The sequence below is a fragment of the Heteronotia binoei genome, chromosome 17 (genome assembly GCF_032191835.1).
Source record: "Heteronotia binoei isolate CCM8104 ecotype False Entrance Well chromosome 17, APGP_CSIRO_Hbin_v1, whole genome shotgun sequence".
NCBI lineage: Eukaryota > Metazoa > Chordata > Lepidosauria > Squamata > Gekkonidae > Heteronotia > Heteronotia binoei.
The window spans coordinates 42,064,331-42,090,167 of record NC_083239.1 but is presented as its reverse complement, the minus strand read 5'-3'; the positions used below and the strand labels follow the sequence as shown (position 1 = coordinate 42,090,167).

The 25,837-nt window shown below is 47.6% G+C and overlaps 1 protein-coding gene across 1 annotated transcript; it reads right to left on the bottom strand.

The window, feature by feature from the left end:
* Positions 1–23,926, bottom strand: LYPD3 (LY6/PLAUR domain containing 3). Its single transcript, XM_060258077.1, has 5 exons — positions 23,678–23,926; positions 10,598–10,729; positions 7,123–7,293; positions 5,527–5,667; positions 1–533 (listed from the first exon to the last, which is right to left on the bottom strand). The coding sequence occupies exons 1-5, from the start codon at positions 23,739–23,741 to the stop codon at positions 1–3; spliced, it is 1,041 nt and encodes a 346-aa protein (XP_060114060.1). The 5' UTR covers positions 23,742–23,926.
* Positions 23,927–25,837: the final 1,911 nt, after the last annotated feature.

The following is a 25,837-nucleotide window of genomic DNA, read 5'->3' as shown; positions in this document are numbered from 1 at the left end:
TTACATAAACAACCCAGTTAGTAGCAAGATCAGCAAAAGCGATGCCCCTAAGCCATTCACACCAGTTCCACTATATGGCACCTGATCTTGGTGCTTACGCTCCTCGACTTTTACAGCATTGATAAAATACCCATTTCTGCCTGAGAAGTCTGCTTCATCATTGACGTCATGGTCGTGGTCGTGGTCATGCTCGTGGTCATGGTCGTGGTCGTGGTTATGGTTGTTGGGATTGACCGGTGTTGAGGTCCCAGTGACGGAGAGGGTTCCTTTGTTGGCATCACTAGGAGCTGGCAAACTGTCCAGAGTGTATCCTGGGGTAGCTTCTTCAGTGGTGACGTTGCTGCTTTGATCGGGCAGGACCGCAAGGCGTGGAATCTTGGGAGCAAAGTGAGTTTTGTTGGAAAGGTCGACGTTGCAGAGGTTGCCAGAGCAACAGGAACCCATGAGCGTGATGGCTGGACTTCCTCTTGTGACCTTGGTGCACTCTTCATCCTGAACACAACCCTTGATGGGCCTGGTCAATGAAAACTTGCCTGGAAAATATTTAAAAAGAGGGATTGAAAAACTGGAGAACGGAGGGGGTTATTTGGAAGTGTTTTAACTTAATTTGCTCCATTTGTGCCTTTCCTCTTCACACTGCTTGACCTCTTGATTCGGGATGGAAGGTGGGGGAGATGGTTCTTCAAGATGTTAGCCAAAGCTAGTGGAAGGCAGTGCCAACATGCTAGCATCTATGATGTCACCAGGGCTTTTTTGGTAGAAACAGCCCAGCAGGAACTCATTTGCATATTAGGCCACACCCCCTGATGTCACCATCATTCCACACAGGGATTGTCTATAGAAAAAGCCCAGCAGGAACTCATTTACATACTAGGCCACACCCCTTGACACCAAGCCAGCCGGAACTGAGTTCCTGTGCATTCCTGCTTTTTTAAAAATAGCCCTGGATGTCACGAAGATATTCTCACCCTGTCCCACACACTTATGCAGTGGCTATTTTGGGACTTTCAAGAGAAGTCCCTACACAAATGATATTCATCTCCAATTGCTACATCTCCTTCCCAACCCATATAATAAAGCAGACTTCAGGCAGACCCGAAAGACAGCATAGGCTCATTCCTCAAGTCTAGATTATTGAATCATTGATAGACCAAAATCCCTGGCTTCGTTTGGGATGAAGGGGTGCCCCACCTTGTATAAAGCTACCACTGACTCTCAAATTAAGGTTGCTTCAAGGATAAAACAGGACAACCTTGATACTAACCTTCCTGAATTCTTTGGGGAAGAGCAGGATACATGCACAATTGATAAATTACTTTTAAAAAAATGAAGAAATGCAGATTGACCAGCTTGAGACAAGGGTTTGAAGAATTGAGTGACGTATTATGGACCAGGTCCTATAGACCCACTAATGATGTTTCCCCAGTGCATCAGCAAAAGTGCTGCCATTAGCAGAATGGACTCATAGTATCCAGCCTCTTAGTGTGTATACAATGGACAACCATACATGAGTATTAACATGAAGCTTCCTTAAACTGAATCAGGCCATTGGTCCATCAAGAACAGTATTGGCTACTCAGACTGGCAGCTGCTCAACAGGGGCTCAGCTAAAATCCTTTCTTGTCACCTACCACCTAATCCCTTTTAACTGGAGATGCCGGGGATTGAGCCTTAGATAGCCTGTGTGCCAAGCAGGTGCTCTACCGCTTGGCCACAGCCTCTCCCCTAACCAATCACATGACTGCCTTTGTGAATGCCCAAAATCACCTCAGTTCTTCCAAGCATTATCCTGCGTTGATTTGATTCTGAGACTGGATAGTCTCGTTCCCCAAGACCAGGGGTGGAACTCTAGCAGGAGCTCCTTTGCATATTAGGCCACACACTTCTGATGTAGCCAATCCTCCTAGAGCAGCGGTGTCAAACATGCAGCCCGGGGACCGAATCAGGCCCCCAGAGGGCTTCTATCAGGCCCCCGAGCACCTCGCTGTCATCTGCTTCCTTCTCCCTCTCTCTTGCATCCTTCTGCATCACAGCTTGCTTTGACAGGCTTGCTCAGTTGCACAGGAGCTACAGAGCAAAGCCTCTATATTCTCCTGTTGTCTGAGGCTCCTCCCCTGGGGAGGAAGGGGGGGAGGGAGAGCTTGCTTTGCCAGGCTCTCTCAGCCCCAAAGCAGAGCGACTCAGCCAAGCCTCTCTTCCTTCTGTTGGCTGAGGCTCCTCTCCCTCCTTGTCCCCTGGGGAAGGAAGAAGCCACAGCTTCCTTTGCCCAGCTCCCTGGATCCCAGGGATGAAATACAAAGAAAGCACCTTTAAGACCTATGAATGCCAATGTTTTAAGCATGCTTTAAGTTTTAAAAAACCTTTGTGTCTGTCAGTGTGCCTTATAAAGTTTATATCTCTGCTCCTGGCATTACATTTTATGACACACATGGCCCGGCCCAACATGGTCTAATTTTGGTCAGATTCGGTCCTCATAACTAGGCTTCCCAATCCCCAGGTCCCAAAGGGGGATCCCCCAGTTTTACAGGCTTCCTCCCTCCCCCAGCTAGCTGGTCTGCGGGGGAAGCCCCGCCCCCACAACCATCATGCACCTCCATGAACGATTCCCATAGGGAATGATGGGGAATTGATCCGCGGGTATCAGGGGCTCTGGGAGGGGCTGTTTTTTTAGATAAAGGCACCAGATTTCCAGTATAGCATCTAGTGCCTCTCCCCAAAATACCTCCCAAGTTTCAAAAAGATTGGACCAGGGGGTCCAATTCTACGAGCCCCAAAAGAAGGTGCCCCTATCCTTCATTATTTCCTATGGAAGGAAGGCATTTAAAAAGATGTGCAGTCCCTTTAAATGTGATGGCCAGAACTCCCTTGAAGTTCAATTATGCTTGTCACACCCTTGCTTTTGGCTCTGCCCCAATGTCTCCTGGCTCCACCCCCAAAGTCTCCGGGCTCCACCCCCAAAGTCCCCAGATATTTCTTGAATTGGACTTGGCAACCCTACTCATAACAAATGCGATTTACACCCCTGTCCTAGAGCTTACAAGGCTCTTTTTTACAGACATCATGGGGGGGTCTACTGGACACGAATCTCACTGTTCTACTGCAAACCAAACAGCTAGGGTTGCCAGATCCATGTTGGGAAACTTCTGGAGATTTGGGAATGGAGCCCGGGGAGGACAGGGGAGAGAATTATGGTTGCCAAGTCCAATTCAAGTAATATCTTGGGACTTTGGGGTGGAGTCAGGAGACTTTGGGGGTGGAGCCAGGAGACATTGGGGGCGGAGCCAGGAACAAGGGTTTGACAAGCATAATTGAACTCCAAGGGAGTCCTGGCCATCACATTTAAAGGAACAGCACACCTTTTAAAATGCCTTCCTTCCACAGGAAATAATGAAGGATAGGGACACCTTCTTTTGGGGGCTCATAGAATTAGACCCCCTGGTCCAATCATTTTGAAACTTTGGGGGTACTTTGGGGAGAGGCACTAGATACTATACTGAAAATTTGGTGCCTCTACCACAAAAAAACAGCTCCCCCAGAGGCCCCGAAACCTCCAGATCCCCTATTATACCCTATGAGAATCGATCTCCACATAGGGAATAATGAAGTGCTCAGCAGACATTTCCCTCCCCCACCCTGTTTCTGGCGACTCTGAAGCGAGGGATTGGCCTCTCTACTCATGAGTTGCTGCCAACTTCTTCCAAGTAACACAGACACCCCATCCCAAGAGGAAGCCTTTCAATTGGAGACTGAAGCCTTCGGAGGTGGAAAGGCACATGGGGGCGGGGCTTCCCCCCTGTCGGCCAGCTGACTGGGGGTGGGGAGGAGCCTGGGAAAGCGGAAGAACCCCCGCTGGGACCTGGGGATTGGCAAGCCTAGAGAGAATAATCCACTCTCCAAAGCATCCATTTTCTCCAAGGGAACTGATCTCTGTAGTCTGGAGATGAGCTGCAATTCCAGGGGACACTCAAGTACCACCTGGAGGCTGGCATCCCTAATTACAGCTATCCTCTGACTGACTGATTTCCCACTACTCTTATGCTGCTCTCACACTCCTCTTCTCTGCGGAGCTTCTGTCTGATTTCGAACTATCTGCCCCGAGGCTGCACCTAGCTTCGCCTTTTTCATGCGGCAAACAGAAACTGGTTTTTAGAGGATCTCGTTTGCTTCACAAAAGAAGTGGAATGAGGAGGAGAGTGAGGGCGGCATGAGGCTAGAGGGAAATCGGTTTCTCTGTTCCCACAAATGGACGAAAGCCCTGGACGACAACTCAGTTCGAATGTCAGCTATTCATATCTCTGATATGGGCAAATCCAAAACATTTTCTTTGATCAAAAAGTGAGTCCTAGGAACTGATTACAGCAGCTTGATCTTCAGAGCCCTGCTATGTTTGCTTACACCTGTCTTTTGATCTCCCCCCTCCCCAAATAAAATCTTTACTCCCCCTACATGTACTATTTTACTATCCCATGTTCCTGCAGAGCTTTCTTATTTGCAAATTGACTACTATAACCTCAGTGGTTCTACAGGAGATATTCCTGAATAGGCCTTATTCTAATAGAATTTGTCCTTGGGGTCTTAATAGGATTGCTGCATCTTTTAATGTTTTGCTTGGATGCAGGTTTTTTAGAATATAAGGAAAGGAAAGGTCCCCTGGGCAAGCACCGGTCGTTTCTTACTCAGGGGTGACGTTGCATCACGATGTTTTCACGGCAGACTTTTTTATGGGGTGGTTTGCCATTGCCTTTCCTCAGTCATCTACACTTTCCTCCCAGCAAACTGGGGACTCATTTGACCAACTTCAGAAGGATGGAAGCCTGAGTCAACCTTGAGCTGGCAACCTGAATCCAGCTTCCGCCGGAATCGAACTCAGGTCCTGAGCAGAGCTTAGGACTGCAGGACTGCAGCTTTTACCACTCTGCGCCACGGGGCTGTTGAGAATATAAGGGATCATTATATTAAGCTATGAATTGTTCAGTCTTCCCTTTACACCGTGAAAACTCTCCTCAGATCACTCTGGCAGTCGCAAAATTTGTTCCAGTTCTGTTAGCCTTTGTGTCCAAAAGATGAGGAATGAAATATTTCTGCTGCTCAAGATTTGTTAATCAAGGAGCTTCTAAGAGAATATAGGGGAGAACTTAGGGTTGCCAAGTCCTACCTTGGTTGTGGCAGGGGAGTCCTCTATGGTGCCATAGAGTTTTTACCCTGAATGCTAGAATGTCCCCCACACGACGTGCCTGGTGTGATAATGTCACTTCTGGTTGACGTCATCACGTTGGGCATGTCACATGGAGATCTTTAGGGGAGGGAATCTCCTGGTGCCCCGCTGGTGGATTAGGGGCCCCCAGACTGGGGAATTCCCCATCCCAAGTGGGAGTTTAGCAGCCCTAGGGGGACTCTGTTTCCAGTAGGTCCCTTACATGGTTCATACCAACTGCAAACTCCGGCATTCTTTTTCCTGCCAAACTTTATCAAGCCTCAAGGAGGATCTGAACCCAAGCTTGCCTAAAGGATTGGTGGTCATCTTACCGGCTCTCATAGTGATGTTGCCATGGAAACAGCCCCGGAAAGAATTGTAGCACTTGACGATGGTAGCATTGTCCGTTGAACACTCGTCGCCGTTGCAGCTGTAACATTCCACCCCATTCGGAACCATGGCGCTCTCGTTCCCTGGGAAGCAAAAACCCAGAATGAGTGTGGACAAAGGGCATCGATGCACACTGTAAATGCTTTCATGCGGGGGTGGAATTCTAGCAGGAGCTCCTTTGCATATTAGGCCACACACCCCTGATGGAGGCAATCCTCCAAGAGCTTACAAGGCTTTTTTTTGTAAGCTCTTGGAGGATCGGCTACGTCAGGGGTGTGTGGCTTAATATGCAAAGGAGCTCCTGCTGGAATTCCACCCCTGGTTTAATCACCCTGGCTTCCTTCTCCCAAACTGTGCTGGGCACACTGGTCTGTGAAGGGGGCAACCTGAAAACTGTGCCTAGCTTCTCAAAACTGTAGCTTCCTGTTTCACTTTGTAGGGATGCCATCTTCCAGGTGGGACCTGGGGGTCCCCTGGAATTACAGGCCACCTTCAGACTACAGACATGAGTTCCTTTGTAGAAAATGGATGCTTTGGAGGGTGGACTCTGTGGCACTGACCCTCCCCAGGATCCATCCCCAAATCTCCAGGAATTTCCCAACCTGGATCTGGCAACCCCAGCTTCTCATTCCCCCATCGGACCTGGCAGCTCTATTTGCTTTTTTTCCCCCTTTTCAAAACCTTTTTATTAAATAAACCTGCAATACAATGTTGCAAATAACATTACAATTCTGTCCACGCAACTGACCTTGACGATATTTTCAGCCTATAAGTATATTTCAATAAATTGCATCTTTTACACCCAAATAATTTTTATATTCCTCGTAAGATGCCGAGCTTTCTAAAAAGGGAAACCAAATGGTTTCAAAATGAGAAGAACGATCATGGGAGTTTGAGCACAGGTTTGAGTCTGATACTTTATCTAACGTGCAAAATTCCTGGAGTGTTAGGAGCCAGTAGGACAACCTCTGCCAGAACTATGACAGACCCAAGGCCATTCCAGCAGCTGCAAGTGGAGGAGTAGGGAAAAATTTAAAATTATGATGGGAGTAAGATTTTATTATGACAATTATAATTCAAGGAGCCTTTCAAGGTAGATGCTGAGCTGATACAATTTAGTACACCTTCCGGTGTCATCAAGGGTGTGTGATATATGCAGATGAGTTACGCAAATGAGTTGTGATAATGAGCTCCGGCACCTCTTTTTCTATGAAATGACCCTGCTGAGGCCCCTCCCCTCCCCAAAGCCCACCCTCGCCTGCAGGGCTCTTTTTCTAGCAAGAGCTCCTCTGCATATTAGGCCATTTCCCCCTGATGTAGCCAATCCTCCTGGAGCTTACAGTAGGCCCTGTACTAAGAGCCCTCTAAGCTCTTGGAGGATTGGCTACATCAGGGAGGCGTGGCCTAATATGTAGATGAGCGCCTGCTAGAATAAGAGCCCTGGCTCCACTCCCAAAGCCTCCTGGTATTTTCCGACACAGACCCGGCAGCCCTGCAACAAACTGCAGTGTGGATTATGGAAGGGAAACATTCCTCACCAATGCCTTGCAGCTGCAGAGCTGTGAGGTCCAGTTTATTGTTGCAGCGGCTGCTGTTGCACTGATAGAGCTGGGAGAAGGCAACGATGCCGTGGAGATCCACCGCTTTGTCGTTTTGCCCAGGAATGCCCAGACCGCAGCCCTTCTCGCCAATCAAGAAATTCCCATGACCTGCAGATGGGAACAGAAGATATACAAAGAAGTCAGAAACACAGATCTAACTCAGAGGGTGTAACCTGATACTGAAGAGGGCAAAACCGCTCATGCCTCTTCCCCCATTTCTAGTTAACTCATGACATTACCATGTTATGCATGACATTATCATGCTATGCCAAGTGAGGAGGCACAGTGTGCTGATGTCACCATCAAGCATGATATTTACCTGGGCTGAATGGATATAGTGCAGATTTGCTGTTTTGCATTTATTGCTGCTGCAAATGCAAAGGCACTCACAGTAGCCAGGGAGCACGCACACAGGAGTTTTCCAAACCCTCTCCTTACTTGACTGCTATTTTCTCTGCATCATTCTCTCAACTTCACCACTGGAATGCTTTTTATTTGTAGATGCTATAGCACTATAGCATTACAGCTATAGCATTATAGTGCTGTAGCAATTGCCAGTTTTTTTAAGAAACCCTCCAAAAGCATTCCACTGGCACAGTAAAGAAAACAGCAGCCACAGGGGGCTGATGGGAGGAAAACAGTGTTGATTACTTTGATTGATTGATTTAATTTCTATCCCGCCCTCCCCGCCAAAGGCAGGCTCAGGGCAGCTCACAAACCAAGGGTCGCCACAAGCACATTAGTGTGACTGATAAGATAAACAACAATAAAAACATAAAAACAATTTTTTTGCAAGCAAGTCCTTCAAAAATGTGCATCATCCCATCCAAATGGAACGCTAATACACTTGGACATGTAATTGTTCTGAAAAAAGATCATGTCAAAGCAGGTTTGAGAAATAGTTTACCAAGGACTGAGAAAACTTGGAAAGTGGTCAATTAGAGGATGAGGACGTGTGCATGCTCCCCAAAAACAGTGCTCCAGTTTGGATACAAATGCAAAGAAATATCTTCATGTGGATGTAGCTCTGGACATGAACAGGAAAACCTGAATAGGAAAACTCCCAATAGGAAAACACCATGTACAAAATAGGTAGATCTTTTTGCTCTGGACTGGAAGTTCAGCCCTTCTATCTGTCAAGCATGGTAAAATTCCATTGGTAACTGATTGTTTTAGGGTCCTCCATAATACTGGTCTGTGAAATATCTTGGAGGACCAAGGTCTGTTAGCTCTGTTATTCTTTCCCCTCCCCCTTCTTGCTTTATTGCTTGCAAAGTAGAAGTAGAGAGAAACGAAACTAACTTGAGAAGAAGTAATCAGCACCTTCCCATACATTCCTGTTAGGGAGTGCGACACATCGAGGGAAAGCAAGGACAGAGTCCTGATAACGCCATGAGAATGTAGACATTTATGATAGTTTATGTGTGAGAGCTATCCCTCATCCCCACCTTTTGGAATCCTTTTGAAGTAAGCCTTAAAAGTATTGTATCAATGTATTTGTGGCATCACTCTCAAGAATCTGTTACACTGAAAGTATCAGTCTATCAATAAACGTAGTATTGTATCAAGCTCGACTCGTCATTGAAACCGCATGTTTGACACTATCATACACAGGTGGCGGAGGAGAAAGGATGTCTGTGGGTTCAGTGTTCTCCACTGCTGCAACATCTGACAAACTTTCTGAAGAGATGTTTCGGAGGCAGAACACCTGAGTGTTTTCCCTCAGCACACAAGAATTGCATTGTTGGATCCAACCAAGGTTCATCAAGTCTGTGTGCCCACAACAGCTGGCCAGCTGCTTCTTGGAAACTGGCAAGTAGGTCAAGAAGGGAAGGCGTTCCTTTATGGCGTGTTCCCCAGCAGCAACATGGCACTGGAGGGATTTTACTGTACAAGGAGGTTGCATTCAGCTATCACGGTCAATAATATAATGGCTAATAATAATCCTCCACGATTGCATCTAATCCTATTTTGAAGAGCTATTGCTCGCCCTCACATCTTGTGGCAGGGAGTTCCATAAGTTAATTACACACCGAGCAAGGAGCTTAGCCGCATAGCTTGCCAAGGCAGTGAGTAGAAGCTCTTAATCCTCGCCTTCCTTCATTAACACATTCCATTTTGATGCTCTCCCTAAGCTGCTGGCAGAACCTACCAAGATAACCAAGCCCAGCTTCTCAGCATGACTTCGTTTAAACCAACACTGAAGCAAAAAGAACCTGTTTCCAGTCCCTGAAAATATGCCAAATAACAAGACTTCCTTTGAACATTTTACCAAGGATCTTTCCTTCAACCAGGACTATAGCCATCTTTTCTCACTAGGGGATGCAGCTATATTTTCTGAGAGAACTTCAGAGAAACAAATGAAGAGGGGAGGACTTCAGTGGTTTTCCTCAGCTCTCACAGGAAGTTCTAGAATCTTCTTGCCAAGCCAGTGTGTTTATGGCTGCCTTAAGATGCCACAGAACACCGGTAACAGACAGGAACTCAAGTTGTGGTCATGCTCACATGCTTCTATCAGATCGCCACCTGACAGCAATGCTGATTTTGTGAGCTTAGGCAGATCAAGATGAGGGAAGACAGGAAGGGCTGCATCCGTGTTTCGTTCTTGCGGCCCTTTCTTACACACCCAGGGAAATGCCAGTCGCCACTTTGGGGTCAGGAAGCAATTTTCTCCATGCCAATTTGTCCAGGTTTTTTTGCCACCGTCTGGGCACGGAGCAGGGATCACTGGTGGTGGTGGGGGGAGGTTACTTGTGAATGTCCTGCATTATGCAGGGGTTAGACTAGATGACCCTGGAGGTCCCTTCCAACTCTATGATTCTATGATACTCTTGCCACTTCACAGAGCATATCTGAAGGTTTTCTGGGTTTGGTAGATTTGACTCAAACTCTGATGCACCATGATAACCAAATGTAGGCACCTGGGAAAACCGGAAGGAACTGGTTTAGAGTCCTGCCCTCACCAATGAATAATTCTAAAAGGCACCAGGGAGAAAAGGTGAGGGACCAAAAGACAGAACTAGAGTGGCCAAACAGAGCCTAGCAACTGTTGGGAAGTATGCAACATCACAGAAGAAGTAAAAAATAATAATAATAATACAGCTTCACATATTCATCAGAAGTCGCTACAGGAAGCAACAAGGGTAGCTCTAGGAATCACTGAAAACTCTATGGTAAAACCATAGACTAAAGCTATGGTGAACCATAGCGTTTCTGGAGACTCCTAGAGCTACCCTAAGTCACTTCTCATAAAAGGTCCAGTGAGTACATGAAGCTGCTTTCTCCCCTTTTTATTTTCCCCGCATACTATTCGAAAGCAGTGGGGCCTGGAGCTTGCCAAACCTGTTTCAGATGTTCTCAAACTCCAAGACATCCTTCTGGAGAAATTAAAGAAGGTTAAACGCCTACTCACTCCACTGCACGGCAGCCACTGTTTCCACGCACACCTTGGTGGTCTCTAAGCATTTCATTTTCTTCATATTCTCTGGGCTGCAGCCGCCATCACCGATGTCCACGCAGCTGTGGCACTCCAAGGCCAAGGCACCTACACAACAGGACAGTGGGAAAGAATTAATTTCTTGCTCATCAATGAAATGCACCATCCTATTACATCTGCGGAAGAGCCCCGTGGCGCAGAGTGGTAAAGCTGCAGTACTGCAGTCCTAAGCTCTGCTCATGACCTGAGTTCGATCCCGGTGGAAGCTGGGTTTCAGGTAGCCGGCTTGAGGTTGACTCAGCCTTCCATCCTCCTGAGGTCGGTAAAATAAGTACCCAGTTTGCTGGGGGGAAAGTGTAGATGACTGGGGAAGGCAATGCAAACCACCCCATCAAAAGTCTGCCGTGAAAACGTTGTGAAAGCAACGTCACCCCACAGTCAGAAACGACTGGTGCTTGCACAGGGGACTACTTTTTTAAAGTTATTATTACATGTATAGCTCACCCTTCCTCCAAGGAGCAGAAGAACTCTGCTAGATCAGATCAGGGGGACCATCTAGTTCAGCATCCTGTTTCTCACAGTGACCAACCAATTCCCTTAGAGGTCATACAAGTCAAGACTGCCCAGTAGCTATTGCCTTGTCATCCTGGCAATCAGGGAGCTACTGCCTCTGAATATGGAAGTTCCCATTACTCCCTATGGCTAGTAGCCATGGATGGAACTCTCTTCCATAAATCCAAGGCTTTTTTGGTGGAAAAAGCTCAGCAGGAACTCATTTGCATATTAGGCCACACCTCGATGCCCAGACAGCTAGAACTGCATTCCTGCTCAAAAAAAAGTCCTGCATAAATCAGACCAACCCCTTTAAAAGCCATTTATGCTCCCTACTTCCTCCAGCAATGAGTCACACAATTTAATTATTTGTTGAGCAAAGCAGTATTTCTATCTGTCCTATACGGATTTCCCATCAGCTTCATCAGGTGCCCCCAAGCCACAGTATTACGGGAAAAGGAGAAAAAGTTCTTTCCAGGAGCTCAGGGCAGTGTATATGCTTCTCCCATCCTACAGTTTACTGTCACAACAACCTTACGAGGGTGGTCAGTCTCATCTCTCAGTCTAACGTGAGGTCACCCAGTAGTAGAAGAAGAATAATTGCAGATTCATACCCCACCCTTCTCTCTGAATCAGAGACTCAGAGTGGCTTACAATCACCCATATCTTCTCCCTCCACAACAAACACCCTGTGACATGAGTGGGGCTGAGAGGGCTCTCACAGCAGCTGCCCTTTCAAGGACAACCTCTGCCAGAGCTATGGCTAACCCAAGGCCATTCCCGCAGGTGCAAGTGGAGGAATGGGGAATCAAACCCGGTTCTCCCAGATAAGAGTCTGCCCTTTCAAGGACAACCTCTGCCAGAGCTATGGCTGACCCAAGGCCATTCCAGCAGCTGCAAGTGGAGGAGTGGGGAATCAAACCCGGTTCTCCCATATAAGAGTCTGCCCTTTCAAGGACAACCTCTGCCAGAGCTATGGCTGACCCAAGGCCATTCCAGCAGCTGCAAGTGGAGGAGTGGGGAATCAAACCCGGTTCTCCCAGATAAGAGTCTGCCCTTTCAAGGACAACCTCTGCCAGAGCTATGGCTGACCCAAGGCCATTCCAGCAGCTGCAAGTAGAGGAGTGGGGAATCAAACCCGGTTCTCCCAGATAAGAGTCCGCACACTTCACCACTACACCAAACTGGCTCTCCAAACAAAGAACAAAGTTTGAGTCCAGTGGCACCTTTAAGACCAGCAAAAGTTTGATTCAAGGTGGGAGCTTTTGTGTGCACGCACGTTTCCTCAGTGCCACTGAACTCAAAGCTTGTTCTACTGCTTCAGACCAATGTGATTACCCACCTGGTTCTAAGGTCACCCAGTGAGCTTTAATGGTTGCATTGAGATTTGACATTGGTGCTGCTGGCTCTAGTCCTTTAACCATTTTGCTTTCCTGAGACAGAAATGTTTTTGGACTAACCAGGGTTTTTTTTTTAGAAAAAGGCCAGCAGGAACTCATTTGCATATTAGGCCACACCCTGACATCGCCATTGTTTCACATAAGGCTTATTTGTAGAAAAGGCACAAAAATGGACTTGGTGGGGAAAGTTTTAGAGACAGCAGAACTGGACTTTTTATCCCAGTTGATGGCTGGGAAATCTAAAGAAGAAGCAAGAAAAAATTCGATGAAATTGTATGCTTGGTTGGACACTCAAGACTTTATAGATTCTCTGGTGTGATCTGATGTCTTTTTTTCTTTTTTCCTGTACTTTATATTATAACACTTACCTTTACTGAAATTATCAAATTTATTTTGACGGGAATTGTTAAATTATCAGAAAATAACAAAAGATTTATACTATAAAATTTTAAAATGGATCATATATAGCCTATATAAAATAATATGAGACAACTTATGTAAAGAAAATATTGTAGAATTATCCTTCTGTTTTTGGAAAGTAGTTTATATAACATAAGGCCAGAATGTATTGTGCTTTTATCCCTCTTTTCCCGGATCCCTATTTTCTAAACTTTTCTGAAACTAATAAAACTTTTGAAAACTGAAAAGGCACAGTAGAAACTCATTTGCATATTAGGCCATGCCCCTTGAAACCAAGCCAGTCAGAACTGCGTTCCTGTGTGTTCTGGCTAAAAAAAAAGCCTTGATCCTAACTAACACCCTTTGCATATGTACATAGAGAGGTAAATTGTCAGCTATTCCCTAGATCAGGGGTGTCAAACATGCAGTTCAGGGGCTGAATTAGGCCCCCGGAAGGCTCCTATCAGGCCCCTGAGCAACTGGCTGTCATCTGCTTCCTTCTCCCTCTCTCTTGCTTCCTTCTGCATCACAGCTTCTATTGGCTGAGGCTCCCCCCCCAGTTCCCTGGGGAGGAAGGAAAGAGCCAGAACTTCCTTTGCCCAGTTCGCTGGATCCCATGGGAGAAATACAAAGAAAGCATCTTTAAGACCAATGAGTGCTAACGTTTTATGCATGTTTTAAGTTTTTTAAAAAATGTATTTGTTCTTTATAAAATGTATATCTCTCCTACCTAATCTTAAATAGGTACACACATGGCCCGGCCCAACCCAACATGGCCTGGCCCAACAAGGTCTCATTTATGTCAGATCTGGCCCTCATAACAAATGAGTTCGACACCCCTGGTCTAGATGGATGGTGTTGGGTCATGTATACAATAGAGTTTTGAGTGAGGCCTGTGCTCTCCCACAAAGACCATGAGGTGCACTTTCGGTCTTTTTCCTGGTACAGGCCATCCTCCACTAGAATTGCCTCTATGACTTCTGTATCCACTATGACTTCTGTATCAGCTCTAGCTAGATAAATCTTAATAATGGGCATCATTTCTTGGCTACCTCCTTGCTTTGTACCACCAAAGTATTAAGTCCCAAGAGCAAGTTCTTTTTAGGGAGTGGACTCAAAATGGCATCCTCCAAGGCAGTCATAGTGGCTTCCTTTCTTGAAGAGGCCTTTCAACCCAACAGATCACCCTCTCTTAGTTTGATATATCAGGGCCTTTTCTGTAGCAGGAACTCCTTTGCATAATGGGCCACAAACCCCTGATGTAGCTAATCCTCCTGGAGCTGACAGTAGGTCCTGTAAGAAGAGCCCTTTAAGCTCTTGGAGAATTGGCTACATCAGGGGTGTGTGGCCTAATATGCAGAGGAGTTCCTGCTACAAAAAAAAAGCCATGGATATAATTAGGCAGCAAAGGAACAAACTGAAGAGAGAAGACTGCCCCTTGAAACTGTCAGGATGACCTTGACAGGCTGGAAAACGGGGCTAAAACCAATAAAATGAATTTTAACAGGGATAAATGTAAAGTTCTGCATTTAGGTAGGAAAAATCCAACACATGGTTATAGGATGGGGGAGTCTTGTCTTAGCAGTAGTATGTTCGAAAAGGATCTCGGGGTCTTAGTGGACCATACGCTGAACATGAGTCAACAGTGTGATGCAGTGGCTAAAAAGGCAAATGCAATTTTGGGCTGTATGAACAGAAGTATAGTGTCCAGATCATGTGAAGTGATCACTTTGCTCTGGTAAGACCTCAGCTGGAGTACTGTGTTGAATTCTGGGCACCACATTTTAAGAAGGATATAGAGAAGCTGGAATGGGTCCAGAGGAGGGCGACGAAGATGGTGAGGGGTCTGGAGACCAAGTCCTATGAAGAAAGGTTGGAGCTGGGCATGTTTAGCCTGGAGAGGAGGTGGCTGAGAGGTGATAGGATCACCATCTTCAAGATTCTATGATTCTAAGAGGAAGACCGAATGCTTCGGAACATTCAGTCACAGCAACACTTCGGAACACTCTGGCCACAGCAGCTGGAATTCCACCAAGCCAAAACACCAATCAGAAGCTAGGACAATATCTGGTAATCAACAGCTGGTCCCATTGAAGTGGTTGCCAGCAGTTTTATCTACAAAATGCCCTGCCACAAAGTGCCTTGCCACCATGCCCATAGCAGGATGGTGGTGACAGCTCTCTAATGCGCTTCCTGGAGCCACGCCGAGCAGATTTTTCATCACTCAAGATTGCATGGGAATGATGAGAATGGGTTTTTATCTAAAAGTGCCACACCAACATGCCATACCAAAGTGCCCTGCCTAATTTTATCTACAAAAGTGCCCCACCAACATGCCACGATAGGAAGTAATTCCTGCAGACCTCGCTGGGCAGATTTTCTGTCACTCGAGACTGTAGAAAGCTGTACAAGATTGGCATCTCATGGGTGTTACTGGTGCTATAAAGTCTCTGCTGGCTTGCGGTTACCCTGTAGGGTCTGCGAGGCAAGTGGTTTGCCATTGCCTGCCTTTGCATGGCAACCCCAGACTGCCTTGGTGGTCTCCTATCCAAGTAGTCAGCAAGGAACTCCTTTGCATAATGGGCCACAAACGCCTGATGTAGCCAATCCTCCTGGAGCTGACAGTAGGTCCTGTAAGAAGAGCCCTTTAAGCTCTTGGAGAATTGGCTACATCAGGGCTACAATTCTCACCTGGAGAATTGTGTTCGGTTTTCGGCACCACATTTTAAGAAGGATATAGACAAGCTGGAATGGGTCCAGAGGAGGGTGACGAAGATGGTGAGGGGTCTGGAGACCAAGTCCTGTGAAGAAAGGTTGAAGGAGCTGGGCATGTTTAGCCTGGAGAGGAGGCAGCTGAGAGGTGATAGGATCACTATCTTCAAGTACTTGAAGGGCTGTCATATAGAGGAGGGTGTGGAATTGTTTTCTGTGGCCCCAGAAGGTAGGACCAGAGCCAGTGGGTTGAAATTAAATCAAAAGAGTTTCCGGCTCAACATCAGGAAGAACTTCCTGACCATTAGAACAGTTCCTCAGTGGAACAGGCTTCCTCAAGACCTCCTTCCTTGGAGGTTTTTAAACAGAGGCTAGGCGGCCATCTCAGCAATGAGGATCCTGTGAATTTAGGGGGAGGTATTTGAGAGGTCTCTTCCAACTCTATGATTCTATGTTTCTATGATTCTATACTTAGCTTCTGAGCTCTGACGTGATCAGACCAGCCTAGGCCATCAAGGCAGGGCCGGATCTAGGGGCAGGCAGAGGGGGGTGTTTGCCCCAGGTGCTGATGGAGGGGGGGAGCCAAATTGGGTATAGAGTCCATTGTATTCTATGGGACCATAAAACAGAAAACGTTTGGACAGGGCATGAGGCTGGAGGGACAAGGAGGGGAATCAGCTAAACTGACCACTCCCACCCTCTTCTATGTACAGCTTGCACCGGCAGAGTACGGGAAAATAAGCTCTTAAAGTTGATTTACCCTCATCTTCGCAGTCTTGTAGTCATGCTCGTGAGGTTCTTCTGATTCTCAGAGAGGACTTTTGGGACAAACAGTGGGGCATAAGAACATAAGAGAAACTGAACTAGATCTAGGCAGGGGCCCACTCACTCCAACACTCTGTAGAACAAAGTAGGAGTCAAGTAGCACCTTTGTTGGTCCTAAAGGTGCAACTTGACTCCAACTTTGTTCTACTGCTTCATACCAACACGGCTGCCCACTGGGATCTATCCAATACTCTGTGTCACACATTGGCCAAAACCCAGGTGTCATCAGGAGGTCCACCAGTCAGGCTAGTAGGCTGCTTAGGGAACGTCAGGGCAAGATTCGCCAATACCTTCCACAAAACCTTCTGCAGACTCAACCCATAGTTCCCAGACAGCCCCACCTTCGCCTACAGTTCGCCCCCGCCCCAAAAAATCTGATTTTACAAAAAGCTCCAACTAATATTATCTAAATGTGCTTCCTCTTTCCTGCATTTTTGGTCCTTTGTTGACAGAACCATCACCTGTATCTTTCCACCCGGCATATGAACCTGCAGATCTCTCCTGTAACCTCATTCTATCCACCCTTCTCCCCTAGGGTTGCCAAGTCCTCTTCATCCCCTGGCGGGGGACATTCACGTGCGCAATGACTTCACCGGAAGTGACGTGATCCAAATGGCAGGTCTTGTGGAATTACAACGGATCTCCAGGCAATAGAGATCAGTTTCTCTGGGAGTGTGTGGAATAGCAGCTTTGGGGTATGGACTCTGTGGTATTATACCCTGCTGAGGTCCCTGCCCTCCACCAACTCAGCCATCCGTAGGATTCACCTCCAAAGCTCTTAGAAATTTCCAATTGGGATTGGACAACCGTAACCTTTTGACCATCACCAGGGCTTTTTTGGGGGGCAGGAATGCACAGGATCACAGTTCTGGCTGGCTTGGCGTCAGGAAATGAGTTCTTGTTGTTTTTTTCCTAAACAAATAAAAAAAAGGTAGTCCCCTGTGCAAGCACCAGTCGTTTCTGACTCTGGGGTGACGTTGCTTTCACAACGTTTTCACGGCAGACTTTTTATGGGGTGGTTTGCCATTCCCTTCCCCAGTCATCTACACTTCCCTCCCAGCAAGCTGGGTCCTCCGTTGACTGACCTTGGAAGGATGGAAGGCTGAGTCAACCTGGAGCTGGCTACCTGAACCCAGCTTCCGCTGGGATGGAACTCAGGTCGTGAGCAGATACTGCAGCTTTACCACTCTGCACCACAGGGCTCCTTCTCCTAAACAACGGAAAGGTCCCCTGTGCAAGCACCAGTCGTTTCCAACTCTGGGGTGACGTTGCTTTCACAACGTTTTCACGGCAGATTTTTTACGGGGTGGTTTGCCATTGCCTCCCCCAGTCTTTTACACTTTCCCCCCTGCAAGCTGGGTACTCATTTTACCGACCTCGGAAGGATGGAAGGCTGAGTCAAGCTTGGGCCGGCTACCTGAATCTAGCTTCTGCAGGAATCAAACTCAAGTCGTGAGCAGAGAGTTCAGACCACAGTACTGAAGTACTGGTGCTTTACCACTCTGCACCACAGGGCCGCTTCCTAAACAAAAGCCCTGTGCAAAACAATGGTGATATCAGGGGGTGCGGCCAAATATGCAAATGAGTCCCTGCTTGGCTTTTTCCCACAAAAAAAGATCCCTGCCCTGTGGAATGCACTCTTGGATTTATTTCTTTATTTAATCAGATTTATATCCCGCCCTCCCCTGACACCCGTGCCTTGCCAAAGGTGTTTAGTTTCCATAGGGCATGCAAAGCTGAATTATTTAGGTTGGTCTTTGGAAGGTAAACCATGTGTTTGGGTTGTTTTAATAGTGGTATGGTGATAGGAATGTATTTTAATGTCTTAATTTCTTTTTTATTTTAATAATATGCTCTATTTGTTATTTTCCATGTTGTTTTTACCTCGTTGGTTTTAATGTTGTAAGTCGCCACCAGACCCTCTGGGTGAGTGGTGACCAAAAACAATCTTTAAAAATCTAATAAATAAATAAACTTCATGGTTCAGTTAGCAAAGCACAGCCAGCAGGTTTTGTTACAGTGGTCTGGCTAGTGCCTCCTAAAGGTGGATTACTGTGCCTCCACACCACAGATCTGAGACCTTTCAATCTCAAATTGGCTTATACGATCACAAAACTCTGTTAGGATTTGCACTCCTGACCTACCAGATAATTCCTCATTTCAGAGCGCTTTTTTTGTAGAAAAAAACCAGAAGGAACTCATTTGCATATTAGGCCACACCCCCTCACATCACCATTGTTTCACACAGGGCTTTTTTGTAGAAAAGAATTCAGCAGGCACTCATTTGCATATTAGGCCACACCTCCTGACACAAAGCCACCCAGAACTGTGTTCCTGTGCAATCCTGCTAAACAAAAAAAGCCCTACCTGGTCAATATATAATCTATTTGAATTACTTGGGATGCAGAAGCCTCAAGATGGTTGTGTTAGAGAAAGGTTGTTCCATAAGTTACAGTGAATGCATGCCCAGCCCATGTACGTTGCACACTTGATTCTTTTTTTACAGGAGTCAGTTAACTCTCAAGTTACATTTAATACCTGTACAGCCAGACATGTGAATTAAACCCTCAGACACTGGTCCCTGGTTTCATTTGGAACATGAACGCTTGCCTCCTTCTTACAAACAAGTGGTTGTCACAAACAAGTGGCCCCAGAAGGTAGGACCAGAACCAATGCGTTGGAATTAAATCATAAGAGTTTCCGGCTCAACGTTAGGAAGAACTTCCTGACTGTTACAGCGGTTCCTCAGTGGAACAGGCTTCCTCGGGAGGTGGTGGGCTCTCCTGCCTTGGAGGTTTTTAAACAGAGGCTGGATGGCCATCTGACAGCAATGAGGATCCTGTGAATTTAGGGGGAGGTGTTTGTGAGTTCCTGCATTGTGCAGGGGATTGAACTAGATGACCCTAGAGGCACCCTCCTACTCTATGATTCAATTTTTCTAAGTGTAGGTGCACACATTCAAGTTGTATGCATGTTCACGAAGACATGTGGACAGGGTAGGGTTGCCAAGTCCAATTCAAGAAATATCTGGGGACTTTGGGGGTGGAGCTAGGAGACTTTGGGGGTGGAGCCAGGAGACATCGGGGCGGAGCCAGGAACAAGGGTGTGACAAGCATAATTGAACTCCAAGGGAGTTCTGGCCATCACATTTAAAGGGACAGCACACCTTTTTAAATGTCTTCCTTCCATAGGAAATAATGAAGGATAGGGGCACCTTCTTTTGGGGCTCATAGAATTGGACCCCATGGTCCCATCATTTTGAAACTTGGCAGATACTTTGGAGAGAGTCACTAGATACTATACTGAAAATTTGGTGCCTCTACCTCAAAAAACAGCGCCCCCAGAGCCCTCAAAACCTCCAGATCAATTCCCCATTATACCCTATGAGAATCGATCTCCACATAGAGAATAATGAAGTACTCAGCAGACTCCCCCCCCCCCCCATTTCTGGCAACACTGAAGGGGGATCGGCCTCTCTACTCACGAGTTGCTGCCAACTTTTTCAAAGTAACACAGACACCCCATCCCAAGAGGAAGCCTTTCAATCAGCGACGGAAGCCTCCGGAGGTAGAAACGCACATGGTCCTCTGGGGGCGGAGCTCCCCCCCCTCCGCCGGCCAGAATCCCCGAGGAGATGCCTGTAGCAGCCAGAGAGGATGCAAGGACTACGAGTCCCAGCATGTGCCTCGCGAAGGGAGGCCGCGTCGTTTCTAGGGTTCCCAAGTCCATCCCCAGAAATATCTGGGGACTTTGGGGGTGGAGCCAGGAGACACTGGGGTGGAGCTAGGGGGGAGGGGGGGAAACAACAAGCCCCAGCCCGCCTCCATGTCCTCGGCCCGCCTCCACCCCCGCTCCGCTTCCACCCCAGAAGCGGAGCGGGCGCGGCGGCAGCAGCGCGGCGGCCTCTTCTCTGCTTGCCGTGGCTGCTCCTCCAAGATGGGCTCAGCCTGAGCCCATCTCGGAGAAGCAGCCACGGCGAGTGGAGAAGAGGCCGCCGTGCAGCTGACACCTCTTCTCTGCTCGCCCGCCTCCACGTCCCCAGCCCGCCTCCACCCCCCCTCCGCTTCCACCCCAGAAGCGGAGCGGGCGAGGCGGCAGTGGCACGGCGGCCTCTTCTCCGCTCGCCGTGGCTGCTCCTCCAAGATGGGCTCAGATGAGGGGGGGTGGAGGCGGGCCAGGGACGTGGCGAGCCGCGAGTCCGGGTCCTAGAAGGGCCCGGATTCGCGGCTCGCCATGCTCCTGGCCTGCCTCGCCCTCCCCTGCGCTGCTGCCGCCTCTTGGCTGCTCCTCTGAGATGGGCTCAGCATGGGCTCATCTCGGAGGAGCAGCTGCGGTGGGAGGAGAGGGGGCAGCAGCGACGCGGCGGCCTCGCCGGCTCTGGGATGCAGCAGCCGGCCATGCTCCCCGGCGCCATTTCCACCCCTCCCCCCGCTTCCGTTTTTTTGGGAAGTGGGGGAAGAGGGTGGAAATCCTGGGGTCCCCCGCCAGGGCGGGAGGGTTGGGAAGCCTTGTCGTTTCCCCCCCACACCCTTCCCGCTTTCACGTTCTTGGAGATCGGGGGGAAAGGCTCCTAATCCAGGGGTCCCCCAGCAGGGCGGGGGGGGGGGGGGGTTGGGAACCCTAGAACAGGACTTAAGAAACTTGCCATCTTGGACTTTTAACGAATGGACTGATGATTGTTAATATTCATTAAAATGTTTTATTACATATTTTATTTTTTAATATTCTATGTTTGTTAATTGTTAATGTTTTTTAACTGTTGTTAGCCGCCCTGAGCCCATCAGGGGAGGGCGGGATATAAGTCTGATAAATAAGTCATCCTATTTCAAATTCTCATTCAGATGGATATAGGAGGGATTCTAAACAATATCCTTTTCTTTGAAGTATTGTTCTTACGCAGGGCTTTTTTGTAGCAGGAACTCCTTTGCCTATTAGGCCATACACCTCTGATGTAGCCAATCCTCCAAGAGCTTACAGGGCTCTTAGTACAGGGCCTACTGTAAGCTCCAGGAGAACTGGCTACATTAAGGGTGTGTGGCCTAATATGCAATGGAGTTTCTGCTACAAAAAAGAGCCCTGTTCTTATGAGTAAAACAGCATGCGGCAGTGAGCACAGAAAACCCCTGCTGGTCAGTTCTTGAAGAAAAATAGGATCGTTTTGTTGTGATGCTAAGCCTTCCTTGCCTGCTATTTTTCCATTGTCTCACACTCCATCCAGGGGGAAATTGCACAAGCGACGCAAGTTGAGTTGTGATAGAAACAGCCAGAGAGAAGAGGCGAAAACACCCACTCTTCTCTATATAAAAATATCTCGAATTTTCGTTACCCAAACAAACAGCTCTTAAGTCTTCTTGACGAGTTCACGAGTAATGTATGGCATGCCCTTAGAAGTTTAATTTGCCTCTAAGCTTTTGATAGAAGGGCAGCTGGTTCAGTTAGAGAGGCCATAGTGAAGATTTGAATTCTGGAGCCTGTTCTTCTGTTGGGCCAGAGGTGACCCAATTTTGGCACTCAGTTGAGTAGACCAGAAGAAAACAACAACAACAACTGGATAAGCTTTGACCAAGAGGGTTGACACTTGGATGCTGTACCTTTGTTGGCAGTCAGTTATCTATATATCCCATTCAGTTGGGAAAACTTGGCCTCACACCCATTTTCTCAAGTGTGGTTTTGTGGTAAAATTCTCTTGAACAGATGGGCGGATGCTTCTGAGGTTTACCTCCCCAGACAGTTGCGTGTCCGCCATGTTAAATCCATGTTAAGTTAGGGTTGCCAAGTCCAATTCAAGAAATATCTGGGGACGTTGGGGGTGGAGCCAGGAGACTTTGGGGGTGGAGCCAGGAGACATTAGGAGTGGAGCCAAGATCAAGGCTGTGACAAGCATCATTGCACTCCAAAGGGAGTTCTCGCCGTCACATTTAAAGGGATGGCACATCTTTTCAATGCCTTCCTTCCATAGGAAATAATGAAGGATAGGGGCACCTTCTTTTGGGGCTCATAGAATTGGACCCCCTGGTCCAATCTTTTTGAAACTTGGAGGGTATTTTGGGGATAGGCACTAGATGCTATACTGAAAATTTGGTGCCTCTACCACAAAAAACAGCCCCCCTCCCAGAGCCCCAGATACCCGCGGATCAATTTTCCATTATTTTCTATGGGAATAAATCTCTATAGGGAGCAATAGAGTTCCCAGCAGACAGTTCCCTCCCCTCCCCCCGCTTTCTGATGACCGCTTTCTGGGGGAGGGCTTCCGAACCGGGTGATCCCCTGCCCCCACCTGGGGATTGGCAACCCTATGTTAAGTGTCTATATGCAACTATAGCTGTTCGCTTTCCCAAGACCATTGGTGAAGATAAAGTGAAATTAACATCTATTTGTTACCAGCCTTGAGCCCTTGACCATAGGTTGGGAAAGAAATCTCAATAAATAGCTTCCATATTGCAGCCTGAGTCAGTGTTTTTAATTTTTTTTTTAATTACCGCACTTGAGTTTTTAGTCTTCTTTTAAGAAGCTCCAGGTCATGAATATGTGTGTACCCCCATTTTATCTTCACAATGACTCTGTGAGGTAAGCTAAACAGAAAAATCGTGAACTGCTCAAGGCCGCAATCTTGGGTGGAGATTCGAACCAGGTTTTACTGGTCCAATTCGATCAGCCAACCATTAATTTTGGAAGGTGGGGTCCCTCACTTCTAATTAGAAAGGGGGGATGGAGGGGAGGGGGGAGAAGGGAGAATACCATATTGAAAGGCACAGGATCACATGCTCCTTTGTCCACTGGCTATAATTTACACATATTTAAATACACACATATATACACTGGCAACATACATTCCAACCCCCACACTTCAACTCAGTTTTCCATAATATGGAAATTACAGTAATTCTGCTCTTCGAGCTGGATGGACTGGTTATTTTTAAGCCAGCCCCAATTTTCCTTTTCTATAGAGGATAACGAGTCTCTTTCCCGAAATCCAAAACCACTGAAGATGACTTTGTCACCAACAGGGGCTCTGCTCCAAAACATATTCAGCATCACAGCTGATCCAGATTCCATAGGCCCTTCTAAGAGCCCAGTTAGGTACTTGTAGGTGACTGAGGAATCACTATTCTCATGCATCAACGATTGCCCTCTGGCGTCAAGAGTGCGCGGCCCTCCCACCTCTTACCTTTTGAGGAGAACATGAGTGCCCCCAGAAGGACACAAGCTTGGAACAGAAAGTGGAACCCCATGTTGTACTTTGGCTCCTTTCCACCGTCCCTTGATGCGTCCGGCTGCTGTCAGTGTCTGGAAGATGAAGCTAAGAGACTAAATATGAGTAGGCAGCTGGGGCGGGGTATCACGGCCTCTTCTGTGGGCCACACCTCCATAAGCTTTGTAGCTCAGCACTTGGAAGCCAGCCCAGAAGAAGTTTTTTTCTCCATATTTCTTCTACCTCACTGAGTCCCTCACTTCCCTTCTTCAGCAATTCGAGGCTCGTTATTTGGGGCGGTACCTCTCTCAGGAACTAGAATAGCCAGTTGGGGATATGCCTCCCCACACACACATACACCGACGCCGTTCATCAAAGCTTCAAGGGTGGGGGAAGATAATTACGGGCGAGTCTGGGAAGCAAGTGGGGCCTGGAAGCTGCAGATTTCTCAAAGGTTTACTATAGGGGTGCCCCGATAAGGTGGTGCCCACAAAGCAGGCCAATAGATCGGAGATTGCGGGCCCCCCCTCTTGCTTCAGTTTTTATTTGGGAATTACTGTGTTGTGCTGGACCACTGCAAAGCCTTGTCAGTTTTGTTTGAGATTGCACAGCAGCAACAGGCCTAGTTTCTGGAGGACCTGGGTTCAAATCCTCACTTCTGCCATGGGTTTGCTGAGTGAGCTTGGGCCACTCACATTCTCTCAGCCTTACCGGCCTCACAGGGTTGCTGTGAGTATAAAACGGAGGAGAAAAGAACGATGTAAGCTGCTTTGGGTGATAGAGGGGAAGTATAAATGAATTACATAAATAAACAGTGAAAGCAAGTAGGCAGTTTCTCCTCAAGGAAAATCAAAGAACAATAATAAAATCAAACCTCCCTCTCCCCCAGAATTCTCCAAGTTGAACCCCTTTTAATTTTTCCCTAAATGAAAACATCAGAAGCAGAAAGGGAGGGAGACTGACTGCTTAAATCTTTTTTTGTGAGCCACTTTTTACCACTGGACTCATCTGCCCGCAAGGACGTTTTACACCCTGCAGTGAACATGGAACAGGGCCCAGTGACAGATTCATCCCTGTGGAGGCCCCCTAGGCAGTTGAAATCTCAAAAGGCCCTTGGACAAAGGTGCGGGGGAGAGGCAGAGAGAGGCAAACTTGGCAACAACGCCAGCAGCAGCCGCACCAGGCAAGTCGGGCAAAGAGCGGCTCAGTTGCTGGCTGCGCGTGCAGGCTGAGAGGGCTGCAAGCAGGGGGGAAACCCAGGAGAAAGCTGGCCTGGGACCCCCTATGGGGTCCCACAGGCCAGTGCTTACTTGGCCTAATTGTTAATCCAGCCCTGACAGAGCCCCATGGCTTGTATCCTTTGTAAGGAGACAAAAGAACCCGGTGGACAGATTTTTGACAGTGAAACTGATTGTAGAAAATGCTGTCAAGTCACAGCGCAATTATGGTGGCCGCATAGAATTTCCAAAGCAAGAGATGTCCAGAGGTGGTTTGCCATTGCTTGCCTCCGCATCACACCCTTCGTATTCCTTGGAGGTCCCCCCCCCCCCCAAATACGAACCAGGGCCAATCTTGCTTAGCCTCCAAGATTCTTTGAGCTTGAGCTAGCCTGTGTTATCCACAGGGGTCGTTTGGTAGGAAAATAGGTGGTGGAGCTCATCCAGGGATTGTTATGCAGCTGCACCTACTATTTAGTGGACAAGGTGGGGGGAGGGGGGGCGTCAGAAAGGTTCTGTGCTCCTGTGAGCTCCTGCTGAATTCAAGGCCTGGTTATCCAGGTCAGAGGGAGAGTGATATTAAGCAGCAGGGAACGGATTAAGGAATGAATAATGGAGTCCTTCCCATCCATGCATCGTAATGTCCAGTTGGGCCCTTTTCAATTTGAAAAACAAAGCGGGCGGAAAAGTTGCACGAAGTACTGCGCAATGTGTTGGCGCTGAGTGGCTCTGCCATTCGGGCACAAAGTGGTTTCAGCTCCACCCTGGCAGGGTGATTCGTGCCACTTGGCTTGAAAGGAAAGGCTTTCTTCCTGAGACCAAATTTCCATTGTCATCCCCTAAACCGTAGTAAAACTCTAGGGAGAGCTGCTTTGCATCATAAATTTGCAAGGCTCAGGCATTTTTTTTATACCTCCCA

Bases quoted from the DNA above. Each gene is read 5' to 3' on its own strand.
- LYPD3 (XM_060258077.1), bottom strand. From the start codon at position 23,741: ATGGGGTTCCACTTTCTGTTCCAAGCTTGTGTCCTTCTGGGGGCACTC. The intron at 7,294-10,597 runs GTGAGTAGGCGT...TCCCATCTGCAG, and splicing joins AGTGGCTGCCGTGCAGTGGA to GTCATGGGAATTTCTTGATT. The intron at 5,668-7,122 runs GTGAGGAATGTT...TTTGCTTCCCAG, and splicing joins TCTGCAGCTGCAAGGCATTG to GGAACGAGAGCGCCATGGTT.